Source organism: Chenopodium album, chromosome 6 (genome assembly GCF_948465745.1).
Source record: "Chenopodium album chromosome 6, dcCheAlbu1.1, whole genome shotgun sequence".
Lineage (NCBI taxonomy): Eukaryota > Viridiplantae > Streptophyta > Magnoliopsida > Caryophyllales > Amaranthaceae > Chenopodium > Chenopodium album.
In genome coordinates, this window is record NC_137839.1 from 22,357,401 (window position 1) to 22,367,585 (window position 10,185).

The 10,185-nt window shown below is 41.3% G+C and overlaps 3 protein-coding genes across 4 annotated transcripts; 1 reads left to right on the plus strand and 2 right to left on the minus strand.

Moving 5' to 3' along the window:
* The first annotated feature begins 985 nt into the window (after positions 1–985).
* Positions 986–2,426, plus strand: LOC145636790 (uncharacterized). Its single transcript, XM_081688338.1, has 2 exons — positions 986–1,438; positions 1,701–2,426. The coding sequence occupies exons 1-2, from the start codon at positions 986–988 to the stop codon at positions 2,424–2,426; spliced, it is 1,179 nt and encodes a 392-aa protein (XP_081544464.1).
* Positions 2,427–3,096: 670 nt separating this feature from the next.
* Positions 3,097–4,703, minus strand: LOC145634739 (uncharacterized). Its single transcript, XM_081686129.1, has 2 exons — positions 3,997–4,703; positions 3,097–3,906 (listed from the first exon to the last, which is right to left on the minus strand). Exons 1-2 carry the CDS (start codon positions 4,618–4,620, stop codon positions 3,160–3,162), a joined length of 1,371 nt encoding a protein of 456 aa, XP_081542255.1. The 5' UTR covers positions 4,621–4,703; the 3' UTR covers positions 3,097–3,159.
* A 491-nt stretch (positions 4,704–5,194) lies between these two features.
* On the minus strand, positions 5,195–9,787 carry LOC145634740 (uncharacterized). 2 transcript variants are annotated; one of them, XR_014113519.1, is made up of 7 exons: positions 8,408–9,787; positions 6,873–7,758; positions 6,663–6,797; positions 6,262–6,582; positions 6,040–6,174; positions 5,836–5,946; positions 5,195–5,765 (listed from the first exon to the last, which is right to left on the minus strand). XR_014113519.1 is itself a non-coding variant. In XM_081686130.1 (7 exons), the coding sequence occupies exons 4-6, from the start codon at positions 6,400–6,402 to the stop codon at positions 5,890–5,892; spliced, it is 333 nt and encodes a 110-aa protein (XP_081542256.1). In that variant the 5' UTR covers positions 6,403–6,582; positions 6,663–6,801; positions 6,873–7,758; positions 8,408–9,787; the 3' UTR covers positions 5,195–5,765; positions 5,836–5,889. The 2 variants fall into 2 exon arrangements, 1 of the variants encoding a protein (XP_081542256.1); XM_081686130.1 differs by having other exon boundaries at positions 6,663–6,801.
* Positions 9,788–10,185: the final 398 nt, after the last annotated feature.

Sequence of the window (10,185 nt, forward strand, 5' to 3'; positions counted from 1 at the left end):
TAAAGAAGTTGAGTTTTATGTAGATGATATGATTGTGAAATCAAAAGATCGAGAAGGACATCCCATAGAATTAAAGAAATTCTTTGAAAGGCTTCGCACATATAACATGAGGCTTAACCAAGCCAAATGTGCTTTTGGTGTAACTTCCGGGAAATTATTAGGATATGTTATTAGCTCCAGAGGAATTGAAATAGATCCAACCAAGATCAAAGCCATTATGTCCATGCCTCCGCCTAAAACTGAAAAACAAATTCGAGGATTCATAGGACGTCTACAGTACATAAGCCGATTCATATCCAAATTAACCACTGTGTGTGAGCCGATCTTCAAAAAACTCAAGGAGAATGTCCCAGTAGAATGGGACCACGATTGTCAAGAAGCCTTTGACAAAATCAAGGCATATCTAGCAAATCCACCGGTCCTCGCCCCAGCCTTACCGAATATTCCTTTAAGGTTATACCTCACAGTTACTAAAGAAACCATGGGGGCTATGCTAGCCCAATAAATGGAAGGGAAAAAGAATGCAGTTTATTACTTAAGTAAGAAGATGCTCGATTATGAAACGAGATATACCCCATTGGAGAAATTATGTCTTGCACTTGTATGGGCCACCAAGAAATTGAGACACTATATGCTTACCCACACTGTTCATGTGGTTTCAAATATAGATCCTCTTAAGTATCTATTTGAGAAATCTACACTGAACGGGAGATTATCGAGATGGATAGTCATGCTAGCAGAGTTTGACCTAAAATTCTTACCACAGAAATCCATAAAAGGAGGTGCTGTCTCCGATTTCCTAGCCGACTTTCCACTAGAAGAATTTGAAGAGACACTTAAGACAGAATATGAATTTCCCGATGAAGAACTTCTTCTCACAGAAGATGACTCTTGGACCTTATACTTCGATGGAGCATTGAATCAAAAAGGGTGTGGAGCCGGAGTACTTTTGGTATCGCCATAAGAAGAACATATACCTATTTCAATGAAGCTTAACTTCGATGTAACCAATAACGCCGCAGAATACGAAGTTTGTATAGTCGGGTTGGAAACCGCCCTAGCCCTTAGTGTTAAGAAGCTTCGAATTTATGGAGATTCATCCTTAATAATTAACCAGATTTCTAAAAGATGGAAAGTGAGGAGTGAAGCTCTAGCTCCATATCAAGCCTACCTAGAAACTCTCACGAACCAATTAGAAAAGGTTGATTACACCTGCCTACCTCGAGAAGAGAACCAATTTGCTGATGCCCTAGCCAAGTTAGCCTCAATGGTGAGAATTCCAAAAGGAACCGAACAGATGCCTTTGACAATTGAAAAAAGACATCAACCCGCTTACGTGCAAGCCTTGGATGACGATCAAGAAGAAGTTGGTGATAATCAAGAACCGTGGTATACTGACATCTTGAATTATGTAACGAAAGGAGAATATCCTCCAAATGTAAATAAAAGAGCAAAAAGAGCCCTCCTCTCAGTACGTTCTAATTAATGGAGAACTACATAAAAGAGTGCCCAAAGGAAGAGCACTTTTGTGTGTAGCAGAGAAGGAAGCTCGAAGAATAATGAGAATCATACATGAAGGAGTTTGCGGTACCCACATGAACGGGAAAATGCTGGTACAGAAAATAATCCGACAAGGGTATTACTAGACCACAATGGAAAGGGATTGTTATCAATATGTGAAAAGATGTTCTAAATGTCAGATATACGCGAATCTTCAACACATACCACCTTCTTTACTCTATACATATACCTCACCTTGGCCTTTCTCAACACGGGGAATTGACATAATTGGCAAGATTACCCATCCAGGAACCGGAGGACATGAGTTCATCCTAGTGGCAATTGATTATTTCACTAAATGGGTCGAAGCAGTTTCATATGCAAAGCTCACAGCTAAGCATGTAGCCCTTTTCATAGAAAGAAATATCATTTGCAGATACGAGGTCCCACATGAAATGGTCAGTGATAATGGAACTCATTTCCAAGCAGAATATGAAGAATTACTTAAGAAATATGGGATTCAACACCATCACTCCTCTCCGTATAGACCACAAACAAATGGCGCAGTAGAAGTGGCCAACAAGAATTTGAAAACCATAATTGAAAAGATGACTGAAAATTACAAGGATTGGCCTAATAAATTACATTTCGCACTATGGGGTTACCGCACCACCATTCGATCCTCTACTGGAGAAACTCCTTTCTCTTTGGTGTATGGAATGGATGTGGTACAACATGTAGAGTTAGAGGTCCCATCCTTGAGAATCATCCTAGAGAGTAAGCTCGATGAAGTTGAATGGGCGAGAGCGCGGTATGAACAATTAATATTGTTGGATGAAAGGCGCTTGGCGGCTTTGCATCATGTTCAAGGCTATCAAAGCGCATGGCACGACATTTCAACAAGAAAGTTAAGACCAGGAATATAAAAGAAGGAGACTTGGTTCTGAAAGCTCTCAGAAAAAACGTATTAGACCCAAGAGGAAAATTTCGGCCTAATTGGTCAGGACCTTATATAGTCAAAACAATCCTCTCCAGAGGAGCAGCAAAATTGGCTGACATGGATGGCAATGAATTTGCCAATATGTCTAACCTCGATCAACTAAAGAAATTTTACCCTTAATTTAAAAAGGCTCAAAGCCTAAAAAGAGCTACGTCAGGCCTGATTCCTTAAAAAGGATACGTAGGCAACTCTCAAAGAGTGCGGCCAAATTCAAAAAATAAAACCAAAAGGTGAACGAATTACATGATTAAACCCAGAAACAACCAATTAGACCAACGTTGTTTTACCGCCGACCATTTGAATGAGCTAAGGACTCAACGCTGGCCTTTTAAGGAAATGCGCAACGTTAAGACTAAAAGCCACGCGTTGACCTTTCCAGGTCAGCGTTGACCATGAAAATTTGCAGTTAACCTCAGAGTGTTGATTGGATCCCTCGCCTAAAATTTCAGCCTAATCGGACTTCTTCCACTTCCCCGAATTCATAATTCGGATACGTGTACAAGCGCGCCAAAAAAAAACGGTGTTGTGCGAGTGAATTAAAATTAAAAAACAAACTTTTATTAAACTTAAAAAGAGATTACATTCACTAATGGCACTAAAACCTTATTATTTTAAAACAAAATTAAAAGCAAAGCAAAATGAATATAGTCTTTCTTTTCCTATTGTAGGCGCTTAGTCTGCCGGTCATCTTCTTTTCCCTCTTCTCGAACCAATAAGGAACCATTAGAGGATCGAACCGCCACATTCACCTTAGAGCTTTCCCCTCTTTCCATAGCTTGAGCCTTCCTTTTCCCCTTGTCAGTCTTTTTGTAGATAACCTTCCCTTTCCCTTTTCCTACTGTTGAGTCTTTCTTCTTAGGTAGCATAGGAGTCTTGAAAAATATGTTAGGATTCGGACGTTTTGGAGGAACACTCCCCTTCGATGATGGCTTTGACCTCAACAACGGTCTCTTGTCATTTAGCCATCCAAGATACGCTTTGGACAAAGGAGGAACTTTGAAGGTGTAGTCTACATCCCAAGTTGGCCTATTCGACCAATAAAGTTCATATCTTTCAACATTCTTCTCATACATATAAGGTTCATGAGGACGGCTTCTATCGGTATTGGAAGGAATCATTTGTTCTTTTCCATATTGCCTCATCACGCGAGAAGGATAGTAGAAGGTTAAGAGTGACAAACTTGGCAAACGATTGTAAGGAGTATCATTCACACTTGTCATCTTGTCTATTTTCCACCATGGAACGACCCATTGAATTCCAAAATCGCGAGTCTTGAAAATCTTCTTCCAATCATCAAGGGACATCCTTGTGGTGAATTTTCTCTTTTGCCTCACAAATGAGTTTGGAACATATTTTCCAATATTGTCAGGGGGCTCAATTAATTGAAGCCTTTCCATAAGCCAAATCTGTGGAAATAAAAATAAATGATTAGTTAATTGCATTATTTAATCAAAAAATATTTTTCAAAGTAAAAATAAATAAAATTGATTTCATACTTGTAATAACAAAGGTAATCCCCTCATGGGAGAACCTTCCTTTAAGGCATCTAGGCCCAACATTGTCTCTCCTAAGATGGTTGGCATAGGTGACCTTCCCGCTTCAAAATGTTCCACAAGAGAAATTAAACCCGCGTGGTCCATAGTGCTATTTCCATTAACAAAGAAAAATTTGCAAAATAAGCAAAAAATAAAGACTCTTCTCCTATAAACACGAAAGGATTCGGATGTAGGGAGTTTGTGGTATAAATCCGCAAATTGAAATAAATCTACTTCCCTACCACAAACAACGGAGTCAAGAAGAGGACTACGAAGGTTAAAAAATCGCTCAAAATCTCTATAGTAATATTCACATAGGGATGGTATAGCGGTTAAAAGCCTAGATGGAAATCCAAAAATAGCACTAAATTCTTCCGGGAGGGGAGAAATTTCGTCAGAATTAAATTTGAAACAATGAGTGGAAGGATTCCAATATTCTAGGGCGGCATGAAGAAAATTAATGTCTAAAGACACATTTTTTAGCCCAATCAACCCCCCTAGATTAAGTTGTTCTAACTCTTTTTTCTCACTTTTGGTCAAAAGATTTGACCAATCTCTCATCACACTATCAAAATTCCTAGACATGATTCCTAAAATTATTTTTGTCAAAGTGGGATTCTAATTTTTGCAGAAAAATGGAGGAAAATAACGCTATTTATAACCAAAAAACGGAAGAAACTCAGTCTAACTCGAACTTGGAGAAACGCGCAAGTCAACGCGCTTCACCGCGCCGCGTTGAAGTCAACGAGCTGCGTTGAAATCAACGAGCCGCGTTGAGATCAACGAGGCGCGTTGAACCTGCTGACGTGGCAAAACAACTTCTCCGCTTTACTGATTCGCCCCGAAGTCCGTGCAGAACTCAAATTGGCTTGTACTTGCACTTATACTTGTCTTAGGAATTAAGATATTTGATATTTTATTTGTAAATAATTATTTTTATTAAATTTAGGAAAGGTTGTAATTTATTTTTATTAATAATAATATTATTTGGGCATACCTTTTTTTTAAAAAAAAATTATTTTTTCTCACCTTTTGGATTATTTTTTCAACAAATTTTTAAACTCATTTTTCCTTTCTTTTTGATTTTTTCTTTTTGGGGAGAAAGTCGGATACCCTACACTTACTATAGTAAGTTATATTAAATGATGAATAAAAATGATGAATAATTTTTGTGATATTTTTCCCTTTTCGAGTCGAACGTGCTGACCTAATAAGTTAGTCTACAATAGATAATGAATGTACAAAAACAGTCATAATGTAAATATATGTACAAAAGTCACAATAATACATGAGTCAAGTCGAGTCCCAAGAGGAGGCGGCGGAGGAGTCCCTCTACCATGACCCATATCCTCCCCTCGAGGACCAGGAGCACCACCCCTCCAAGGGGGAAAGACCGGGAACCCGCTACCACTCGAGCCGGCACCACTAGAGTATGGATCCGGGAAGAAAGGACGTGGAGGAAGCCCGTAGCCCGGAGTGAAGAACGGAGGAGGCCTGAACCCTGCCGGAGGAGGACACTGACCCATCATCTCGAAAGGAGGCCGCGAGAACTGCTCTGCCCCACCAGGACCGCGCCACATGGCCCCACTAGGGGCTAAACCCGGGGTGGCTCCAGCATTTCCCTCTCGAGACTCTCCCTGACGAGATGACTCCCCTCTCTCTCCACGAGGCCGCTGCCTCGGGGGCAAACGCACCAGAGAGTCGCCAGCTCTGGACGAAGGCTGCAGAGGCTGCAAAGGAAGATAAATCTCAGCAAACTGAAATCAAATAAAAGCATACACAAGAAGTAAAGAGACATACCGGTCGAGCGACGTTCGCATTGCGGCACGTCACATAATGGCTTTAGCGTACCAACTAGTAGTGCAGATTGTCAATCACTTGCAGCAGCTTCCTGACCTTCTTATGAGACACCTGAAATAAAAATAGAAGTCAGAATACAGGAATCGAGACAAATATCATTCAACCAGGTTAATCAGAAACCAAAAAACACAGAAAAGAGCTCACCGAAGCCACTGCTCCTGGTAAGGACTGCTCAGCCTGCCGCCACTCCTCTGGCGCGTCTGGCACGCGCTCCTCAACCGTCCCGTGAGGACCCTCATACCTCAGCACCGACCGGGGAGGCACGAAGGTAACCACAACCTAATACATAGAAAAAAAGAGAAACACCATCAACAAAGTCAAAAATGCAAATCGCTGAAAAATAATGAAAATGAGAAGGAAACTTACATCAGGACGACACAATGGGAACGGAGCAAGGAGAGGAAGCAGCTCCGTCGCATAGTCTCTCCCAGGATGGACCAGCTGCCTAAAATCCATCCCATCTCTCGACTCCCTCGGAATCGTCCCAATGACGTTCGGGTTCAGCATGGAAAGTGGAGGCGGGGACGACACCAGAAAGACGTCCGACGAGTGCTGACGAGCAACACGCTCGCCCAGGTACCACACGGAGTAGTACGTACCCTGAAAGACTCTCCTGCGAGTCGACAGGCTCAAAGCCCGAGGAGAAACGTCCAGAGAAACCCATGGCCGGTACTCAACCTCAGGACACTGAAAATACCAAAGATGGGTGTTAGGCAAAGACATGAACATAAATAACCAAATCAACCCAGAAATGGAAAGAGAAATACCGAAGCGATCCCATCACGAATCGCTGAAGCCTCGACCGGGTTGGGCGGCCGATCCGCCCATGATGCCCCCACGGGTACCCCAAGCTCCCTAGGACGAACAGGTGCCAGCGAAGGGAAGTACTCGTAGAACCACACCTGTCTATTATTAACAAACAGCGTCAGAAATGGGTAAACACAAAGAGGATAAGATATAAAGTGATATGAAAATACCTCTATAGCCCTCTAGAAGCCCGAGATTGCAACCTCGGTAGCAGGGCTAGTCTGACGGCAACCTCGTCGAAGACCCAACAGAAGGTCAGCATAGCTGATACTGGCCCAGTCGAAGTAGCGAACATGAGAGAGGTCCTCCAATCCTCTCAAGAAGCAGAACAGGGACCGAGAACTCCGGTCCGGAGAGATGCTGGAAGAAATCAACACGAGCAGGAAGATCCGATTTCGCCGACGATCTGCCCTTCTCGGCAATCAACCTCTCGGCAACGTCAAGGTCTTCCCTGATTTCGCCGACGATCTGCCCTTCTCGGCAATCAACCTCTCGGCAACCTCTCAACCCAGAAGATCTGTCGTGGCTCTCGAAGTCACTCCGATCGAATGGTCGATCGGCACCGCCTCATCTCGAAACTCAAGGACAGTAATCGCTGCGTAATCAAGCGGGGTGATTGTCATCTCACCCCATGGAAAGTGAAACGAGTTGGTGATGTCCCACCAAAACTCGAGAAGCGCCCTAATAATGGCGCGACCCTCAACCAAAGGCCTAAGCGCAGCCGAGGCTCTGTAAAGCCCCTCTAGCTCACAACCCTCCTAAAGACGACGAAGCTCTGGGGCATCCTTAATGACCTGATACATGGACTCGATAAGACCGCTGCCGGTCCCATGAGCCCGAACAAGGTCTGAGTCACCACCGAGTCTAACTCGCTCGAAGATGTGAAGGCTTGGCTCAAAAGCCAAAGGGGAACCCGTCCAGGTACTAGGAGGCCTCTAGACGGCAAATCTACTAAAGCTCCCCCGCTCCTGAGAGGTGGAGGGGGAAGGTGTCTCCTCGATCTCCTCATCCTCTGCTATAGGGTTGCTATGCGACCCTGATCCCCTAAGTATCGCCCTGTTTAATTTCAACAAAGTCCTTTCCTAAATATTTCGTGATTGCGTAATAAGATATTCAAATTCGCAAGATTTTCAGAAAATCTGGCAGGGGTATTATTTTACGGCAATAATATTCTAAACTTTTTTTACGAAATAATCATACTACACTACGTTTTTTCATAAATTACATAGTATGATCTAAATTTCTTAATTACAAGCTTAAATTAAAGTCATGTTTAATCATATTTTTTCATAAAATATATGCCAAATAATATGACCAACAAATTCCAAAATTCACTTAATTACATATTTTTCATAACAATATGTTATTGTCACCCATAGAGTTTCATAAACTCATAAAAAACAATTTTTCATAACAATTGTTGAAGCTCCCTCAACAATGGAGGAAACTCCATTAAAGAGTACACTAATAAAATTCAAAGCTTCGCTACAAGCTCAATACTCACCTAAATCATGCACATTTGGTACCAAAATTACCCACAAACAACATACAACATGTTTATAGCAATAATTTGCAACAAAGTCAACACGAACAAAAAGCCCCAATTTGATTTCGAAAATCAAGGGTTCACGATTTTTTGCCCAAATCAACACCAAATCACACCAAAATTTAACACAAGCAAGAAAATGAAGTGTAGAATACATACATTGAGTTTGTAGAGCAAGAAAAACGCAAGAAGAAGACCAAAAAAGACCCCGAAATCGTCCCCTCCTGCGCGAGGAAAACGCCCAAAAAACCCGAGAAATTCGCCACAAAACGAGCCCAAATTGTTCCCTTGGTGATGATTAGAACTTGGGGAATTTTTTGTGATAATTTGAGTGAGACTTGCGATGAGACTGACCAATTTGAGGAAGATAGAATGGTCCGATGGAGTTCTCTGCAATGAGACTAACCAGTCTGAGAAAAATAAAGAAACGGTCCGATGTACTCTCCGATGATGAGATTGATCGTTTTGAGATAGATTAAAAGCGATCCGATGGACTCTCCGATGATGAGATAGGTCGTTTTGAGATAAAATGGAAGGCGATCCGATGAACTCTCCGATGATGAGATTGATCGTTTTGAAATATTTCTGAGGAAATATTTGAGTTGAGGGGAATATTCGATGCATAATATTCTTCGGTAACCCCACCAAAGTGTGAGGATTATCATTCGAGTTAGGAAGAGCGTTCGATGTATAATGTTCTTCGGTCCCGCCAAAGTGCGATGATTACCATTTGAGTCAGAAAGAATATTCGATGTATAATATTCTTCGGTTCCCGCCAAAGTGCGATGATAAAGATTAGATTAGATGGAAATGCGATGGCATTGTACCACGATTTGGGAAGATAGTTCGAGTAGAAATTGAAGCAGGTTGAATTGAGTTGAGTCGACAGGTTCCATATAGCTGTGGAGGTTGTCATCTAGAGGCGTGTGCCCGACGGTGTCAGATACGCGTTTCTTACCTTTTTAACTCCTATATTTTGTGGAACTGACGTTTTCTGCAGGTATCGGCGTTAAAAAGATTGGTCTGGGATCACAGAACGTTCGTTCTAGACCATTCTCCGTCCCTTACGGATTACTTTGACTATCGTTTTTGAAACGCAAGTTTCTACAAACTTAGTCAAAGTGGGGGCTTCTGTAGACACCTAATTTTGTGTCTCCCCAAAACCAAACCCGGTGATGAAGTGCCTACCGCGATCAATGATGATTTAGACAGGAGTAGAAAAATCGTGTCGAAGAGTTATGATTTTCCCTAGCCTTCCCCCATATTTTATTTCGTGCCCAAATATTTTTATTAGCGTTAAAATGATTTTTAAATAATTTTATTTAATGTTTTTCGACTAAAAATACTGTTTTCGTGCCTTTAAGCCCAAATCTGAATTTTATGGCTCATTAATTCAGTTCAATAATTATTTAGTTGGATGGGGCTTGAAAAGAGCTTTCCATCGATATATTATAAGCCTAAAACGGACTTACGGATTGAAAGTTATGGCCAAAATACTAAACCGGGCTCAAAACCCGTACGTGCCCACCTTGTGTCCGTACAAGTATCCGTACGGGCCCGAAAATATTATTTTTGGGATCGTTACGGTCCAAATTCATAATTTGGTATTTTTCGTAAATTTAATTAATTATTTTAATAATTATTGAAAAGGATTTCCTAAAAGGTTTATAATTTAATTAATTATCTTACTTGTTTTATTCTAAATAAAACTCGTGGAAACCCAATTTCCGTAGAAGTTTATCAAATTCGGAAAAGAAAGATTTTCATAATCTTGGAAAAGTATTTTGATTGGACGAGATTTCGTTAAAAGATCTTAAAAATACGTATTAAAACTAATCTAGAATAATTAAAATCCGAAAATAATTAAAACTGGGATTCTGACGTGGATCAACGCGCCGCGTTGACTTCAACGTGCCGCGTTGACTTCAACGAGCCGC